This window comes from Sardina pilchardus, chromosome 4, assembly GCF_963854185.1.
Source record: "Sardina pilchardus chromosome 4, fSarPil1.1, whole genome shotgun sequence".
NCBI lineage: Eukaryota > Metazoa > Chordata > Actinopteri > Clupeiformes > Clupeidae > Sardina > Sardina pilchardus.
In genome coordinates, this window is record NC_084997.1 from 18406179 (window position 1) to 18426492 (window position 20314).

Here is a 20314-nt window from a genome sequence, read left to right on the forward strand (position 1 = left end):
CGATGGAGTTGTGGAACGTGACACGGAGGAAGATGGATGGGTGTCAGCGCAGCGTTTGAGCGACGCTGATACATACCATCATGCACCTGTCTGCACTCTGGATGTAATGGTCACACTTGAGGGCGGGAGGGGGGGGAGGGGGTTGGGTGGGTTGGATTGGACGAGGAAGGGGAAACCTGAGCAATGCTGTGAAATTTAGTTAGGGTCATGGCATCTATTTGCAAGGCAAATGCGGCACGCTAACATTTTGAAAAAAATGTGTGTCTGTGCTGGTGTGATTGGTTGACCACTGAAGGATGGACAAAGAAGGCCTTTGAGGGAACGTTTTCTAGGATGGGAATCTAATTGGGTCTAAGTATCCAAAAGGAGGATGCACTTTATTAAGATGTAAGAATGCAAATCATTACTCAATGTATAAGAAATAATGTCTTTTTGAAATTAACAAAACCGTATTTAGTAAAATAACAGCTGTATCTCAGACGGTTCATAATTAAAAAAAGAGTTATATTTATCCTTATATGGAAGTATCATAAATGGAAGAGCCCATGTATTTGTGAGCATTATGACTAATTGTGGAAAAATGCAAAGAACTTTATACAACAGCATATAGTCTCTTTATCTCTCTCTCTCTCTCTTCCTCTCTCTTTCTCTCTCTCTCTCACATACACACACACACACACACATACACGCACACAAAAAGAGGCCAGCTCTCTGTCACATCTGCTACACTGACAAACCCATGTGACCTGAGAAGCAAACATTGTGATGGATTGCCTTTGTGTGGGAAGTCGCTGGCTTTTTTCTATTCAGATTGCACAACTAAGGGAGGTAGAGTAGGTGGGGGTCGGGTGTGGGGGGTGGGGGAGTGGTAGAGAGTGTATACGTGTGTGAGAGAATGTGTGTGTGTGTGTGTGTGTGTGTTTATATGTGCATATGGTTGGATGTGTGTGTATGTGTGCCAGAACTGAAGGCATTTGTCCCTTTCTTCGTTCCCTTTCTCTTCAGCCATCCTTGACGTGTAAGCATGTTTGCGTGGTGTGGAAATGTGGAAGTATCAGTAGAACATATTATCATAAGGTCTGTGGCGTTAAGGTCACGCACAAAACAGGTTGATTGCAAGCAAAGCAAAAAAAGAAGGAAAAAAAAAAATCAAAAACAACCGAACCGAAACGGCGCCGACTTAAGTACACGATTAAGGGCCAAACGAAACGTAGGTGTCTCGTTCCGTGTGTCCGTCAACAGGGGTGTGTGGGATTGTTTCAAGGCTGGTGCCTGAGTCAGAGAGTAGCGCGGTTATTAATATGCAGTTCCCTCACCTCAGTCTCCGCACTCCCACTTCTTCCCACCCCTCCCCCCCCCCCCCCCCCCTCCCGCTCGCTTGCAGGAAAAGCACTGCACTGCTCTGGGTTTGACTCATATGTCCCCAGTGCCCCGAGCTCCTGGCATACGAGAGAGGTTTTTTTTTTCTTTTTTTTTAGCGCTAACCACCATTTTCCTTTTCCTATATGTGCTAACATACCAAGCGTCTTCGAAAAGTATGTGTGTCTTTTTTTGAGTGGCTGGTAGCTGGTTATTATGTCGGCGTGAGTGAGTGAGTGAGTGAGTGAGTGAGTGAGAGAGAGGGAGGGAAGAGTGAGGGAGACTGTTGTGTGTGTAGAGAGAGCGAGGGAGGGAGAGGGAGGTAGGGAGGGAGGGAGGGAGGAGGAGGGGGAGGGATAAAAGTTGCATTCTGGTCCAAGGTATATCCAGACCACACAGCGAGTTTTCACATCTTACTTCTCTCCACTTCTCTCTTTATGTCTCTCTTTAGTTTGTTCCCTTTTTTTTCATGCGCACGCACGCACACACACACACACACACACACACACACACACACACACACACACACACAGGCATTACTCGGTCCGGAGCCCACACTAAATAATCCTTGTGGTCACACCTCTCAGTAAGAAAGGTTTTTGTCCCACGCCCCTCGGCCCCGTCCTCTCCTCCCTTGGTATTCAGCCAGGGTCAGCACATTTCGCTCGCCCTTGTGCCCCGGCAATGGTTCCCCTTTTAATTTGCACCTGTTGTGCAGTTGTCTGCTGAGGCAAATGCACAGCCGCCGATCAGACAAAGATCATATTATGATCAGTTATGTGCTGCCTAATCCCCCCCTCGTCCTCCGGGGGAAAGGAGGGAGAGAGGAAAGAAAATAGCAGGTCTTACGGGATCCGCCATCCCTGGGAACCTGGTTTGAAAAAAAAAAAAAAAAAAAAAAATGAATTTGTTGCTGGTATGTTGTGTGCGAGGAGGACTGGAACCATTTTGTGTGTGTTAAAAAACGCGAGCGTGAGCGGCGAGACCGGTCAAAACGAGCAGACCCTTCGAAAGGTTAATTTGTCGAAATGCTCAACCAAAAAAATCGTTTTCCCAAGCTGAAATTCTCTCAAGAACAAGCAATTAGGTCTCAAATCGCACCATTTGAGCCACTTCCCACTGGCTTTTCCAGTTGGCAGCTGTCTCGAGAGATAAGGTGCTCGATAGCAAAGCGAAAGATTGCTTTATTAGGCATACACAGCACTCAAAATGAACCTGAAAATTGGTGCTCGTTGTCCCGTCGACCCCACTTCCTTTACGGCTGTTCCCATGATGTCATAATTTTATAGTCAAATATTTTCCCTCTTTTTTTCATGCCCTTTGGTCTGCCCACCAATTTCACTAAGCCTAATAGTACATTTGTTTTGTTCTGAATGATGGTTTGAGAATGACTTGGTCTGGCTCGGTGTAGTATTTCAGAGGCTTTCTGAATTGTTTCAGTTGTGAGACTGCGTCTAAGATGTGACTGAGGGAAGTCAATACTCTCTCACACTGCATTTTAGCAAATTACACCCATGGAATTGAATAAAGGAAAATAAAATTAAATAAAGGTCTTATATTGGTTTTACATTTTAGAATATACATACATTCTTATATTTTGCTGTATTTTGCTATATTTTGTACAAAATGAGTTCTGTACTGAAAATATTCAGTTTTGAACAGTATTATAGCCCTGTTTTTATATATCAAAAAAATAACCAAAAGCTATGTTTATTTTTGTGTTTTGACGACAGTGCTGAACTATGAGAATGTGTTGGAGGCCGGCTCTGAATCGGACGAGGAGGACAGGCTGCTGGCGTCGGAGGGCGAGGGGAGTCCGGCGGGCGTGCCCAGCCTGGAGGCATCGCCACGCGTGGGCCACGCCCTGCTGTCCTGCCGTGGCGACGAGGACATCGACGCCAGAGATGGCCCGGGCAACCATGTCTGGCGCCATGGCGACATCAATGGTACTGGTGAGTGCCTTCCACTATGTTAAGGGTGGGGGCGGGAGGGGGTCGCAACTTCTTGAAGGTGAAGATATATTTAGAGGGTGAGGCAGCAAGGTTCAAAAATGGCTGCAGGCGCACATTAAAAATAACTTGATGTTTAAGATGATGTGAAGGGGACAAAAGCACCTGTCATATGGTCTCCAGCATGTTAGTCCTTTAAATAGGGCACAACTTCGGGAGTAGCGGCCATAACGCCAGGGGTAGGGCAGATGAATACCCTCCGATGTGGCCCGTCTCACTCAGGCAAGGTCTTCTCCTCTGGCTGTTTGACCATAACTGCAAGGAAAGACCCGTCACTTTTGTTTCATTAGCGATAAGAACAAGTCGTTGAATGATAACGTAGTTGTGAATTTGGGTGTGTCGCAGTGAAGAAGTCTCACCACGGCTCTCTCACTTGCACTTGAGTCTCAGGTTACGCCCTCCTCTACCCAGAACCGTGGCTATTTTCCCCCTCTGTATTTCTCAGTCCCTCTCACCTGCATTTGAACTCATATTCAACCTATTGTATAGATATAGATCAATATAGATATAGATATAGATATAGATAGATAGATGATAGATAGATAGACATATCCAACCCCTGTAAATGTGTGCCTTGACTCCCTACTTTGACCGCAAAAATGACCACAAGAATTAGACCTTCTTCACATTGCTGTTTTCAAAAATCCAGTTGAGAAGTGCGCTCCGGTTCCATTGTACGCGTCCATTCTGTGATTAGTGTTGCGCAGTGCGGGTCGCCTTTATTTCCTCTGTGTCGCGCCATGTCTCTTTGTCCCCGTCACCAACGCCAGGGGTGATCAACTCCGCTGACAGCACGGCCACAGTCACTGAGACTAGACAAATACTTTTAATTAGGATTTGAGCGGCTTCATTAAGAGGGAGTCTGTGCCTCGCCGAAGCAGTCATTAATGGCTTTAAATGAAATTTTTAGCATCCATGATAGCCATTTACATGCATAATAGGGCCGCAGATCCGGGGACGCGTTTGACACGTACAAAGTGGATGGAGGATTCGGGGGCCGAGTCCCACTGTTTTAAAAAACGACCAGCTCTGGCCAATTTGTCACCACTAATGACATGGCCACACACACATGTAGACACACACACACAGACAGACACACACACACACACACACACATACGCGACTCATCTGGGAAATATGATTGAGCCTTTCAAATGGAAGCAGACCCCGAGACAAAGTGCGGTTAAAAGAACTTTGTGCGTATTGATGCTCGCTGTGAGACCGCTCGGTGGGTTCAGACTTTTTGGACACGCGTGGCCCAGATGGGCACATCCAGTAGTCACAGGCCAGCGCTGCTGTCAGTCTGCGGTCAGCTGGTGTGTGGGTGGGTGGGTTGGGACATGCTCCGCCCTCAGGGCAAAAAACTGGGCTCTTGGAAGAGACACACTTTGTAGCAACAGCAAAAATTGCGTGATTGAAATGGAAGTAATGGGAAGTGTAATTTGAAAATGGCTAAAATGTATTTATACTGATAAACATCATGTTCATGGAAGAGGTGTAGACTTTGTGGTGGCACCAGAGGTGGGCCTTTGGGTTAAATTGCACCCTCTACTCAACCAGCCACCCTTGAGCGGGTTGTTATTCACGGTTACAAATTAATCAGATGAAACTGAACTCTGGAATATATCCGGTATTTGTGGAGGTCTTGGCAGCTGAAGTCTTTTTAAGTTTACAGCCTGAATGATTTTAATCAAGCAAAGTCCTTAGGTTGTACCCCAACCTTTCCCCGAGTTTGCTCTTCAAACCGCATAAGCTCCGTGACTGATGAGTCCCCAAATGTTCGACTAGAAGCTATAAACTTACAGCCCTAAAGTGCTGGACTGTTTCTGTGTTATTTTGTCGAGGTTTTTGCAATCCCTTTTTTCAACCAACTACTGCCTGAACGAGGCCTAATTGAAGTATAGCCAACATATTTCTGAAACCATAATATGAATCTGAAAGAACGCAATCTAGTTCTTCTGCTTTACCTAAAAGAGAGAACAGGGAGTCAAATGGATCAAAATGAGAGTATTACAAGCAGAACTGAAAGACCGGTGAATCGCATACCTTTCTAGGAAAGTGACTCATAAAACAAATAAGGTGAAATGTCAACTACCAGTTATCAGCAGGTCGTTTCTGGCGAAGAAGATGAGTTGACAGGGGAACAAGACCATTTTTTTGGAAAAAGGAACCACCGTCATTCTTATGTCCTCAGTGTAACCCTCAAATGTCCCAGTACAAATGTTTGGAAAGTCGAGTAAAGTCACCCCCCACCCCCCCCACTTGGGAAAGTGTATTGCTTTTCATTTCTCATAGCCCGGGAGAGCTGCCTGTTTTGGCTGGTGGCGATGCAGTTTTATCAGTATGGCACAGAAGGTTTCACTCAAAGCTGTTGATGCCGAGGCAAGTCCTCGGCTCGTGATTGAATTGTTTCTCTCAGAACTTTTTTGCAAACTGAAACTTTGAAAAATAACAGGGTCCCTTTTCTCTGTTGATGAACTCAATTTGAAGCAGTTGATTTGAATTTGAATGGGCTCGCATTTGAATGGATCTTTACAGATTTTTTTCTTATTTTTTTTTCATATGGCATCTGAAAAAAATCTCTCGCTCTCTCTAATGCATAGAGAGAGGTCTCTGGTGGCCATTTGTGACTGCGTCAGAGAGCACTTCAAATGCGACACTGACTGCCTGTACAGTATTTGTCACACTTGGACAATTAGAAAGTTTAGCACAGTCTTTGGAACATTGTGGAAACAAGAGAAAAAAGCAAGAAAAAGTGAAGAGAGAGAGAGAGAGAGAGAGAGAAAATGACAGCAAACGGATAGAGGAAAACCTAACAAACAAAAAAGAAATCCTCGTACTTTTGTTTTCTTCCTTTTGTGTCATGGGAGGGCTGCTCCCCCACCCCCACCCCCACCCCACACACACACACTCACCCACACCCACACACACACGCACACACACTCCCCACCCCACCCCAGCCCTCTCCTTCCTCTCTTTTGGAGAGAGCAGCTTATGATACTTGTGACTGCCCAGGAGAAGTCACATGCGGGAGTCCTGGAGGCACAAACACAATAGAGGCAGTATATGAGCAAGCTCCTGCGGACCCCCCTCTCTCCCTCTCCACTCGGAAATACCTTGATTTGATTCTTCAGGGCGGCTGTGTGAGGGAAAGGGGTGGGCAGCCCATGAGTCAATTGTCCTCGTGTGTTGTCGTTCATTTAAATATTTATGTCCCGCATATCCTTCCCGAGGTCAGAGGGTCACCCCCATGAATCCAATACTACTCCGTAATTGCCAGATTTGTGTGTGTGTGTGTGTGTGTGTGTGTGTGTGTGTGTGTGTGTGTGTGTGTGTGTGTGTGTGTGTGTGTGTTTGAGTGTGTTTGTGTGTGTGTGTGTGTCTGTAAGGAAGGAGAGCTTAATGGTTAATCTATCTTACAAAATAACCCAGTTAATAAAAGTAAATACTAATAAATAAGTCCTTGACATTTGCCATTTATGTTCTGCTGACAGTAATGTCTCATGGCCTAAACACTGTAGGAATGCATTAGCTGTATTGTTGCCCGAGAGGATAGCACACTGAGGAGACCGTAATATCTTTTGTGCGACATTATGCAGTGATTCTGATCCTCATCCTTGGTTTATTTATTTATTTTTTTCAGAGGAGAGGAAAGAAGAATACAACCCTTTGAGTCCAGAGGTGTCTCTCCATGGAGTTGGCAATGGTTCAGGTACGTCAAACTCCAGAATGAACTCGTTTCCTTATTTCTGCGCAGGTCAATAAAGATCAATAACCTTTCACTTTCATCATTTTTCATCTACGCTTGAGAAGCCCAAGACAGAGAGAGAGAGAGAGAGAGAGAGAGAGAGAGAGAGAGAGAGAGAGAGAGAGAGAGAAAGAGAGAGAGAGATAGAGTTTGTGTGTGTCATTAGCAGGTTTTATTATAGTTTAGTTGACAAGGTGATGGTGAGGTGAAGTGTACATCGCTGTAATCACATGATCCCATGATAGGCGTTATGAAACTGCTGGTGTTTTGTGTTTCTCGTTCCTTCACCTACTTTTGCTAAATCTCGGTACATCTCATATAATTATGCTAGGTTGCTAGGTGGGTTTCTTGGAGCATTTCATTTACACTAATCACATAATGAGATACTCTCAGTTGTTCTCATGTGCAGCCACACACAATTACTCAGGAACACACACAGAACACACAAAGAACACACACACTCAGACACACGCACACACACACACACACACACACACACACACACACACACACACACACACACACAGGCATTTGTGATTATTCACCCTCACGCGTGTCAGGAGGAGATGGAAAGTAAACATTTGTAAGTTGAGGGAGAGTGCACCGCAAATCACATTTTGCCACAAAATCGAGTTTTGTACCAAATCAGATTTGTTCAGTTCATGTACTTTTAAATTGGTTTACAATGAGACAATAAAATGTTTATTTTCTTACCCATGGGTTTCTGTTTCCCCGCAACTCCAAGGTTTAAATGACAGAACAACACAAAACAGCTTTCATATTTGGTGTATGACATTTTTTGACCATCTTTAAAAAGAAAAGTATACGATTTGTCAAATTGGACGCATTCAATGAGCGAAAAATACACAGATCTCTTCTCATACAAGAGTTAGTTTCCACAACACTGTGCGCTCACGGATATTGCACTGACTGAAGTTGAGAAATTTCTATTGAATTTCCAAGTAAATGGAAAGAAGAAAGGATGCATTAGACCATGTCCGACTGTGTTGAATTCTTGCTGTCAAACAAAACCTAAGCTTCATTATCCAGCGCGGGGCCTGTGAGTGGCTGTTGTGCCGTACAAAGTGAGATCAGTAACTTCTAGAAAATCTAATTGCAACATAAACCAATTATCCATTACACAGAAAATGTTTTAAGCTTTTTTCCACCCTGCAAGAGGATACTTAAAGGGCGCTTGATGACCAAATTGACTCCTATTCGTCTTCGCAGTGGCCATTACCCCCCAACTTAAATGCATACTTCCATTCTTAAGTAGAGTCTTAATGGGCAGCTTCCTCCTCTATCACATTTACAAGAACTGATTTCCTGATGGCAGACTGTCACACAAGGTCCCCCCCTACACACACACACACACACACACACCAGCAGAAGAGAAAGAGTCGAAGCACCACTGACTGATGACTTCATCAATTTATACATCTCCCTCTTTGTCTTTGTTCCTCCTCTTCCTCTTCCTCCTCTTCCTCCTCTCGTGTAGTGAAGGGCGATGGGCCCTCGGAGCTGGAGAGCTTCTTCGCGAAGCGGAAGCTGGATGAGAGCGAGGGCCACGCGGCCAGCATCGCCGAGTACCTGCAGCGCGGCGACACGGCCATCATTTACCCAGAAGCCCCGGAGGAGGTCACTCGTCTGGGCACTCCCGAGGCCAACGGGCAGGACGAGAACGAGAATGGTGAGCGCGCTTTGTCCTTTTCTCTCACGGGCTTTTTGTTTTAGTGAAACGTTAACATCTCCACTTTCAGTCTGGTCTTAGATTAGTCAGTACGGTAAGCTACTAGCAGAGCCATTCATTCTTCTCCATCTGAGTAAAACGTCATTGGGAATGAATGCGTGTGTGTGTTGTGTGAGAGAGAGAGAGAGAGAGAGAGAGAGAGAGAGAGTGTGTGTGTGTATGTGTGTGTGTGTGTGTGTGTGTGTGTGTGTGTATGTGTGTGAGTGTGTGTGTGTGTGTGTGCGTGCATGCATGTCTGTCTCGCTACACAAGTCATGCACAGATGTCCGCAGCTCTCTGTGGAGCAGATTGCAACATTACACTGTGTCCAGCACAGCACCTTTGGCTGGGCATTTCTCCCATTTCTCTCATTAAGCCCAAACGACCAGTTGCTGACCCTCTGACCGCTTGCTTTCCCTGTGCCCCCCCTCCCCCCCTCCCCAACAATTCCTCTGGTCAGACCTGACACCCCGGACGCCAGACGACTTTGCCCAGCTGCTGACCTGCCCTTACTGTGACCGCGGCTACAAGCGGCTGACGTCTCTCAAGGAGCACATCAAGTATCGCCACGAGAAGAACGAGGAGAGCTTCCCGTGCCCCCTGTGCAGCGAGACGTTCGCCTACCGCACACAGCTGGAGCGCCATATGGCCACCCACAAGCCAGCTCGAGACCAGGTGAGACAGGATATCCTTTCCTTTTTATTTTTTTTGTTGATCCACCTCTTTCTTTTTCCCCCCCATCGCCCAGGCTGTTGCCACCCACTTTCAATGTTCATCTACTGGCACATAAAAAAAGAAGTTGTGGGTGAACCATATGCGTTGACATTTTTTTTCTAATTTGAGTGACCTAGTTAGTCACAGAAACCATATGTTTCACACTGGCTATAGTACGCCAGGGTTGGCGTGCCCCAACGCTTAACTCCTTTGCTCCACATAAATCCTGTTTTACATCCATACGCTCTGTCCTTTTTTCGACAAGATAGACCCCACGTCGAAATTCCCATCGGTCGTTTTTAAATATTTTTACAGTGGTAGCCAAATAGATTGAGAGATTCATCCCCCAGGAGCACGCGCACAAAAAAAGTCCTCCCTTTGGCCCACGCTAGCTTCCTGTGAGCCCCTGTCGAATGCCGTTCTCTCTCAGTGGCTCTGAATCCACAGCTGCACAGCGCAGTCCTCCGCGGAGCCCCCACCTACAGGGCTGCCTGTGTGGGACGAGCGTGAGCACAGCGAGTTCCTTAAATCAGCCCTGTTTCCTTGCATCAGCTGTCACCAGAAAGGAGCAGATACACAATAATGCAAATAAGGAGTAAGGATGGGGTTTTCGTGTGTGTGTGTGTGTGTGTGTGTGTGTGTGTGTGTGTGTGTGTGTGTGAAATGTTGGACCTGATCACTTTAGCTTTGCTGAAGGGGAGGAGGGGGTGGGGAGGTGTGTAAACATGCCCTAATATACAGTATGATATTGCTGTGGAGGCCTAGTTCATGTTTTGTGATGTAGAGAAATTGTGATTTGATGGAGGTAGAACACTCTTTTTTTCATTTCAAAAACATGAATATCGAGCTTTCACCCGAACAGCGTATCCCTCCCTCCCACCCACGCACTTCCATTCTCTCTCTCTCTCTTTCTTTCTCTCTCTCTCTCTCTCTCACACACACACACACACACACACACACACACACACACACATACACATACAGACACGCATGCACACACCTTCAGACAGACTTAAACGCGAGCAGATGGCCTTTCCTCCTGTGATCTAAAGTATCCTAATCCTCAGATGACTTAAAGTGTTTGTTTATTTGCTCTGAGGGGGTTTTCCTCAAAAGGCCCGTAGGAGTTTACTCAGCGCCTCACACTTGTGTTTTTTTCTTTTTTCCTGGTCACATTTCGAGGTAGCGCGGTGCTGTTTCTAGCATGAAACCATGTGTGAGAGTTCATCAGATGTTCCACATTTCCACACATCTTCCCTCCTATATCTCACACGGTTTGCGAACAGTGGAAACTAGATAATGGCAATGATAACGTGGATAACACTCTTGTAATGGGATTTGCACTAGCTATGCACATCAGGGTAGCAACACATACACACATACTGTACATAACACAAACATTTGGCACTGAACGATATGCCTCCTTCTCTCACAAAAGACAATTTTGACCATTAAATGTGGCCTAATCCCACCCACACTCCAAGACCTTTGTTTAGCGTAGGGTGGATACACACACACACACACACACACTCACACACACATGCACACGGTGTATCACTTCACTTGGGTGGATTCATTTGAATTTTAAATTCTGAAAAGGCACAAAGACCTTTGAACAGATTCAGCCCACATTTGTTATGTGCTGTACAGTGATCTCAGTCCAAAGAAGCAGAAATGGATTTTTATTTTCTGTAGTTCTTTTGGTTATATGCACACCATCTCCATGGTGGTGGGCATGATAGGGGCAAAACTTAAGAGATATTTGATTTGTACTCATGCCCACAATTTCCCTGGTCTCTTCCACAGCCCCAGATACTGAACGAAGCAGCCACCAACCGAAAGTTCAAATGCACTGAGTGTGGCAAGGCGTTCAAATACAAGCATCATCTGAAGGAGCATCTCCGAATTCATAGTGGTAGGTTCACATGTTGTCAATTATAAGGAAGACAGAAGAGTGGCATGTTTCATAAATTGTAAAGAGTATAATTTTACTGTAAAGACGTGACTAAAAGGAAGAAAAAGCAATGATAGTGAAGTGTATTTCAAAAGAAATGCACACTAACAGTAACAGTTGTTTGTGTGGGCCCTAAAATAAATCAGTTTATTTGAATCATCATGTTTTTGAAAGACAAGTAAAAAAAAAACATACCTCTTTCTTTCCCCAGGCGAGAAGCCCTACGAATGCTCCAACTGCAAGAAGCGCTTCTCCCACTCTGGATCCTACAGCTCCCACATCAGCAGCAAGAAGTGCATCGGCCTGATCGCCATCAATGGCCGCGTGCGCAACGGCGTGGGCACCAAGCCGGGCTCCTCGCCCAACTCCGCCGCCTCCTCGCCAGGCAGCCCCGCCTTGGCGCAGCTGCGCCACAAACTGGAGAACGGGCGACCCATGAGCATGTCGGACCCGTCCGGCCACGCCGACATCAAAGCCGAGCCGATGGACTTCAACGAGTACCGGCTCATGATGGCCACCCAGCAGGAGTTTGGAGGCCCGGGCGCCTTCGTCAACGGAAGCGGTCGAGGCGGGAGCCCCCTCGGAATGCACGGATCCGCCCAGAACCCCCTGCACCTCGGCATGGGCCTGGAGTCCCAGCTCATGAGCTACTCCATGATGGGAAACAACCTGAGCGAGGTGCAGAAGGTCCTCCAGATTGTCGACAACACCGTCTGCCGGCAAAAGCTGGACGGCAACCCCGAGGACATCTCCAAGCTGAGGGCTTATATGAAGGAGATGGGGGCTCAGATGGAGGAGCAGAAGCTGGCGCTGGCCTCCCCCCGAGCAGGATTCCCCGGCGTCGGTCACAACAGCCCCACCAAAAGCATTATAGACTACACCTTGGAAAAGGTCAACGAGGCCAAAGCCTGCCTCCAGAGTCTCACGGAGGACTCTAAGCGGCGGGTGGTGGACATCAAGAAGGAGAAACCCAACAACGGCACTGAGGACAAGGGCCAGGGGAGGGACGGACAGTATGTGCCCTTCTCCTGCCAGTACTGCAAGGAGACCTTCCAAGGGCCCATTCCCCTGCACCAACACGAGCGGTACCTGTGCAAGATGAACGAGGAGATCAAGGCCGCCCTGAAGCCAAACGAAAGTCTTACTCCGAGCCACCGGGGGCTGTTCAGCTCAGAGCAGCAGGCCATGATGATTTCGTCGGCCCTGTCTGAGCGGGGAGCCACCAGCCCCATCAACCTCTTCAAGGACCACGTGTCCGTGCTGAAAGCCTACTTCGCCATGAACACGGAGCCGAACTCCGAGGAGCTGCTCAAGATCTCCATTGCCGTGGGGCTCCCTCAGGAGTTCGTCAAAGAGTGGTTCGCCCAGTGGAAGGCCCAAACGACATCCAGGAAGAGGTCGCCTCCTCCAGAGCGAAGCAGCGTCGACAGCAACCACGGCTTGGCCCAGGAGTCAGCACTTGCCCGATCCCCTATTTCCCTCGCCCAGTCCTGGGAGACCATTTCAGAGCACCAGAGGAACGGGGACTCTGGACACAGACACAGCAAACCCCACCAGTTTACAGGCATGAGGCAGATTGGAGAGAAACCACTCGACTCCATGGACCACTTGAGAAGTGACACCTCTTCCCCTCTGAACCTCTCGTCGACATCCTCGAAAAACTCACACAGTAGCTCTTACACTCCAAACAGTCTTGCCTCCGAAGACGCCCACGGCGAACCACTGGATTTGTCTTTGCCAAAACACATAAGGGACCTCAAGGCCGAACGAAAGCTCAAGCTGAATGGCTTCGCCATCGAGCGCCACAGCGCCGAACCCCTAAAACGCGAACAGGGCACCGAGCCTCTGGACTTGGCCCACATCAAGAAGGAGTTCCACGGGTCCAACCACAACGTCATGGGGAACAATGAGAGCCAACAGGAGAAAAGCTCCAGCCCCATCTTTGGAATCAACCCTTTTGGTGGGGGGCACATGTACACGTCGCTCCCGCCACACGGAGCGTTTCCACCACCAACCTTCATGCCTCCAGCCCAGGCCAGCATCCCAGGGCTGAGGCATTATCCAGGGCTGGACCCCATGAGCTTCCTGCCACATATGGCTTACACTTACGCCGCTGGGGCAGCCACATTCGCAGAAATGCAGCAACGAAGGAAGTACCAGCGGAAGCCTGGCTTCCAGGTAAAAACAAAACAAAAACATCAACAAACAAACATCTATTAACTATTTCCACAAAGTGGAAGTGGAAGTTTTCAAATGAATGTGACTGTAATCTACTATACAATGAATAGTTTTTTTTTTTTTTATCTTACTTTAAAAGAAATCAGTTGAAATAAATTGTGGGATTTTCCTTTAATATAACCTAAATGGGTGCAACGAGACCAAACTGATGAGATTAGCAAACCAATTTACCTAAAGAGGTGTCCTCCTCGCTTTTTAGCAAAATCCACCGCTCTGCTACAAAAAGCCCATATGTTCCCCCTTTTAGACGTCTCCTGACGATAAGGGTCTTACACAGGTTTCGCGGAGATAAGCTCTGTCCAGACTTGGGATCAAACATGGGCAGCAGAAGGTGTCTAGGTGATAGGTGTGGCTTACTAAAAGTATTGAGCAATGACATGAAAAAATCTGCTTTTCTCTGCACACAGGGGGAGCTCCTGGACGGCACAGCAGACTATCTGTCAGGCCTGGAGGACCTGACAGACAGCGACTCGCTGCTCTCACGGAAGAAGATTAAGAAGACAGAAAGTGGTATGTACGCGTGTGACTTGTGCGACAAAACATTCCAGAAGACCAGTTCCCTCCTAAGACACAAATATGAGCACACAGGTATATAAAGTTCAGACACTTCTTTTTTTACCCCCCCTCCCTTCCCCCTCATTACCCACTTGTGACCCCCCTCCCAATCCACATTGGTTTTTGTTGGTTTATCCATCTGTTTTTTTTTTTGCCGTTATGTTTTTGTTGCTTTCCCATATCCTTACCTGTCCCTGTTCTCCATCCATGCACTTTTTTAATTTGTATAACCTTTAACATGTTTCTTTCCTTTTGACAGGCGTTAGCGTAATTATGTTTTGTGTTGTGAAACAATTAAATAAATCAAATTGCTTAAAATATGAATACGGTCAGTTTTATTCACACAAAATTGTTTTAGGTAATTTTAGTGCCTATATTTAGAGTATGATCCTAATACCAATACAAATGCAATAATTTAACTAGTAAATTAAATCTATGGTAAGTATATTGCATATCGGGCAAGTAGTGTAGATAGTTCTGAACCACATACTTCTTAACCACAACAAAATGATTGATACAACAGCAGAAAAAGGTTGTCAGTCAGCACAGCAACATACCACAAAGAGCCAGGTGCATGAGAGACTAATGTGTGTGTCTGTGTGTGGCATTTCTCTGCGACGACGTGAGCACTCCCACTCCCTGCATCCTCTCGCCTCCCCCCCCCCTCTCGTCCCTGACCCCCCCCCCCCCCCCCACCCCAAACCCACCCCCACCTCGCCTCCTTTCTGGGGACTCCTCTCTTTCACTAGCTTGCATCATCCCTAGGCCACATTCCTCGGTACAGGAATGCATGGCGAGGAATCCGCTGTCTAGTCTATTTTTGAACTTGATGGGGGGAGGCTTGTGGGGGGGGTGAGGAGGTGGTGGTGGTGGTCGGTGGTGGTGGTGGTGGGGGGGGGGGTCATCTCGAGTATGACAGCTATGGAAGGCGTCGCAGGCATTCCTCGGCTATCTGTGGTCCAAGAATACAGTACACACATTCATCTCTCTGCGCATCTGCGCTCGAGCTTGTGTGCCTGTGTGCGTGTCTACAGGGGGTTAACATATTTAGATAGGGACAAGGCAGATGACAAAAACCCTACTACACTACCCTACTTCCTTGGACTAAACCTTACGTCCACAGCCACCTAGAGATCCAATGAATCTCTTATGGGCTGAGGGGACAGCGAAGCAGAGAAATCAGTGTGTGAAAATGTGCACTGTATATTTATAGTTTGTGTACATGTGTTTGTGTGTATTTCTGTGCGTGTGTGCGTGTGTGTGTGTGTGTGTGTGTGTGTCTGATGGGTACAGAGCGAGATCAGATCACTTTACACGTCACACTGTCACAAGGAGACTGACTTAACCAAGCATTTTTAATCTGGAGGCATGATGTCATTAAGCATGCACGCTGTGTACGATGCAGCCCGCCTCAGTTTCACCTTGTGCCACGCGGTGTGCTAATCACCTGATCTCACTGGCTGCATTCAACACAGTCACAGACGACCTCAGAATAGAACGCTGGGATTGTCACTTAGCCTAGCCTCCTCCTAGTAGGGTTCTCTGTGGCGAATCTAAATAAGGCCTGAAATTCAGGATGGAGGCTGTTAATGAAAGAATAACAATGTAAGACCAGTGCTGACTCATCTGGAATACCTACATAAGTGTATGCTTATCCTACTGTGGTGTCATTTTAAAGATGTTATTGTGCAGTGATACTGTATACCACAAGATTTTTTTCTAAAAATTGCACAAGCTTAATTTGTGCTTTGTGCTACTTTGTCTTTTTAAGTCAGGCTCTGAAGAGAGTACACAGTCATTTAATTAACAATTATAGATGTGCTGAACCTCTTAAAATGTGTGTGTGTGTGTGTGTACAGTATGTGTGTAGGAATACTGGTAATACTTGTAAGCCAGAGCTACATTTGATTTATATTATTTGTTTTGGGAGAGGAGTGTAGCAGAGCATTAACCCGCCGGCCCCTGTGTGTCTTGTGTGTCTGCAGGAAAGCGGCCCCACCAGTGCCAGATCTGCAAGAAGGCGTTCAAACACAAGCACCACCTCATCGAGCACTCGCGCCTGCACTCGGGCGAGAAGCCCTACCAGTGCGACAAGTGCGGCAAGCGCTTCTCCCACTCGGGCTCCTACTCGCAGCACATGAACCACCGCTACTCCTACTGCAAGCGCGAGGCCGAGGAGCGCGAGGCGGCCGAGCGCGAGGTGCGGGACAAGAGCGCGCCCCTGGAGCCCACCGAACTGCTGATGCGCAGGGCCTACCTGCAGGGGCTCGGGCCCCTGGGCTACTCCGACCCCGAGGACCAGGCGGAGGACGCGGCGGCGGTGGCGGCGGGCGGCCGGGGCGGGGGCACCATTCTGAGGGACGGATCGGAGGGAGGCGGGCTGGCCAGAGAGGCGGAGTCCGGGGCCTACAGGGAAGTGATGGACAGGCGGCGGGAGGAGGGCTTTGTTGGCGAGGAGGGGATGGAGGCCGAGGAGGAGGAGGAAAGGGAAGGGTTTGAGAGGAAGAGCCCGACGAAAGACGAGGGCAGAGCGATCGGAGAGATGACGGGTCCGGAAGAGAAGGACTCGCCGCGAGGGAAAACAGAGAGCAAGTCAGACCCGGAGGAAGAGAAGGATGAGGATGCTGATTAACTACTGCGGTTTTGGATAAAAGCTTCCAGCATTCGTTTCCTTTTCTCTCTTTTTTTTTGTCACTCATGTGCTCATGTGCTTGGTTTCCTTCTTCGACTCCAGCGGCAGACTTGAAGCCAGCTTTGTTTTAAAAAAGAAAACAACAACAACAACAAAACAAAACAAACAAAAACAAACTGCTGTGGTTGAGTTGTTCAAGTGTGTGCCTGAGGCTTGAAACGATGCAAACAAGTCGTGCATCCGAGATAGACAAATTTCGAATTGCCAGGCTGGGTGGGATTGTTAAAGAATCCGTATTATGCAAAGTATAAGTAATAATGTTCATCATTATGAATTAATAAAATGAAGTTCTTTTTTTATGTACAGTATGAGCGCCTGAAAGTCGTGTGGTGCTGATGTCCTAAACCCCTGTGTTCCATTGTGTGTATAGCACAAGCCAGGAAAATTGCACTCTGTCTGTTAAATCACTACAAAAAACATATTAGAAAAAAAGAGTTGCCTACGTGTACACGTCTATAACGTGTCTAAAGGCACGGTAGCAGTTTGCTAGTGTTATATTGTGTCTACCACTTATTGTGATGTCCTTGGTTTTGCCTCCCTGTTGCCAGACCAACCACACATCTTGGGCCTCACTCTGACTTTTATGTGAAACAATGCTATTTAAACAAAATACCTGTACCTGTTTTCAAAATGTCTGAAGTCTTAAACGGACTGGGGGATTACAGGGAAGGGAGTTTGAAGCTATGATGTGTGTGGCTCGTCGTCTGGTGTGTTGTTGCGAGCCTCACTTTTGTGTTTCTTTAAAGAAAAGCCTTATATGCAAACCCTCTCACCTGTGTGTGTCTGAAAGTGCCATCCTTGTACAGCGTAACGCAAAGTTTACTTGTGTTCTCTTTGCGCCGGCTTCAGTATTAAATAAACTATTCACCCTGTTCTTTGAAGTACCTATGTCAGTATTAGTATAGCTAGGCTACAATTCTTTAGTTTACATGTCTGTGCAATTTTCAATATTTTTCATGTTCCTTTTTGTCAGTATTACTTTTTTGTTCTTTGATTTTTTTTCCAAGTTCAAATTTCATTTGTTTTAAATTTAAAATACCATTTTATTTATGTGACTCATTTTATATTTCCTAATTTTATTTATTTCATACTGTAGTGTACAGTATTATAGTTCCTCAATATATAGATATATTTTAGTAAAAAGGATCCTGTCATTGATTAATGGAACAAATTTTACATAAAAAAGAGCATTTATTGTATCAGGAACCATTCATTGTACGATGCAATGTTTAAATTTTCTTTTAATTGTTCTATTTCCTTCACTTTCCAGATACTGGAAACTCAAACATTTGGGAACTTTTGATACAATATTGTGAAAACACTGTATTTTTGACTGAAAGAAGAAAAATTCCACTTTATTCTTTTTTTTTAGCTAAAGAGATGAAGAGGGACTGTTGTTAATGGGATTCTTGAAATGTCTGTTGAAGTGTAATTGAATTTTTAATTTGTAATTTCTCTTGAAAATGACCTTGCTCGAATAAATGTAGCCAAATTTAATTTTTGAAAGATCTAATTTACTGCACACATTTGGAGACACAGAACAATATCACAGATAATCTCCACAAGCATTTAAGTTCCCATCTTAGTATACTCACTTCTGTAATTGAACCATTTGATAGCACAGTGAATAAAACAATATTACCGATGGGCATAAAAAGTACATGTGAGCCCAAATGACTTGGGCTCATTGAAGGACTCTGATTCATTACCATGGGCGAAAAAGAAGATGAGGATGATTAGCAGAGCATGAGAGATTTGTTTCATGTCGAGCTCTGTGACACTAAGTTAAATGTGTGTCTCAATCTTGCAGTTCCTTACAGTCGCAATGCACACGTACTCTCTCTCACACACACATACACACACACATGCACACACACGCAGACAGACAGACAGACAGACACACACACACGCGCGCATGCACACACAAGCACGCATAAAGACACACACTTGCCCACACGTGCACACACACACACACACACACACACACACACACACACACAGATACAGTATTCCTGTGCACACACAAACACTAATCATAATATTAGGCTACTCTGCCCCATTTATCATTTAAATGGTTATTCACTCAGTTCAATAATTTGAACTTTTACCTTCTGATGTGGGTTTAATTTTGAGTGGCAACTTTATCAGAGTGTTTCAGAGAGGCTAAAATTACATTAGCTGCTTTGATGTTGAATGATGTTGGCTGGAGTTAAATTGCCATCAGCTGCTGGCTGCCAACATGGCCTTGAACTGCGGAAGTTCGATCTGAGGAATTGCATTAACCATGGCCTTGCTAATTTAACTCCTAATAGAAGAAACAGGGAGAAAACTAACTGGGCCACGGAATCGCTATAAAGGAATTAATATTGGTGACTTTGCTTTCTGGACGAAGTTATAGTTGATAATGTCTACTCTGATACAAAAAGTAAGGAAGATTCAGGGTAATATGTCTTGTAGTAGTGTAACATAAAATAAATATGAAATTGTCATTTCAAGTGTCATTTCTTAAGCTTGGGTTGATATCACTGGGGCATTGGGCACGGGCACAGGCATAAAGGTAGCTGTAGCCTAGCACTCTCGGCTGAGGAAGGTGACGGAATGGAGAAGGAGGGAAGAAGGAGAAGACGAGAAGAAAGGACAAGAGTTAGCACAATCTTCAAACCACAGTGTGAAAATGTCAGAATTACTCGGACTGGGCCAACCTGGGATACGCCTAGGCTAAACATAACAGCTATTTTTTTTGTTGATTTAAAATGAATAATAATAATAATAATAATAGGCCTAATAATAATAATAATAATAATAATAATAATAATAATAATAATAATAATAATAAAACAAATAAACAAACAAATAAAAAATAAAAAACAGAGTGCCTGGAGGTTTCAAAAGGAAAACCTTGCCTGAAAAAGAGTTAAGTAAGATTGAGTAGGCTATTAAACAACGTCTAGTGCAGCTCCACACCACAGTTCACAGCTTCCTCATCCCATAATAGTTTTATACATAATTCTGGAAGTCCATACAATTATCGTGTACCCATATTTAAAAAGAAGAGAGAAAAAGAGGAGGCTCCGGGGTATGAATGTTACGTCTGGCCGATGGAATAACATTTCATGTCCCAAGATGGTTTTGCAATGACGCCATTACGTTCCTTACGTAGCCTACGTATGATGCAAGGCTAGGACGTTTCAGGAAGAAGGAGGTGAGTGTTAGCGCAATGCAAAGAAACAGTGCGACTGTGTGGTTCGCGTCGAAAATAAGCAAATTATCGACCTGGCTAAGAAGTGCAACTCTTAAACTGCAACGAGTCTTACTT

General features: G+C 45.9%; 2 protein-coding genes across 3 annotated transcripts in view; both read left to right on the forward strand.

Moving 5' to 3' along the window:
* zeb2a (zinc finger E-box binding homeobox 2a) overlaps nt 1–16938 on the forward strand; it is a 51100-nt gene extending 34162 nt beyond the window's left edge. The window contains exons 2-9 of the mRNA XM_062533656.1: nt 3093–3311; nt 7012–7080; nt 8615–8806; nt 9306–9520; nt 11366–11474; nt 11725–13691; nt 14159–14339; nt 16292–16938. Coding sequence (XP_062389640.1) covers nt 3093–3311; nt 7012–7080; nt 8615–8806; nt 9306–9520; nt 11366–11474; nt 11725–13691; nt 14159–14339; nt 16292–16938 — 3599 coding nt within the window. The remainder of the gene's footprint in view (nt 1–3092; nt 3312–7011; nt 7081–8614; nt 8807–9305; nt 9521–11365; nt 11475–11724; nt 13692–14158; nt 14340–16291) is intronic.
* A 3193-nt stretch (nt 16939–20131) lies between these two features.
* The window catches only part of gtdc1 (glycosyltransferase-like domain containing 1), a 32869-nt gene continuing 32686 nt past the window's right edge, over nt 20132–20314 (forward strand). For both annotated transcript variants that reach the window (XM_062534412.1, XM_062534414.1), the window contains exon 1: nt 20132–20200. The gene's annotated coding sequence lies outside the window, so the exon portion shown is untranslated. The remainder of the gene's footprint in view (nt 20201–20314) is intronic.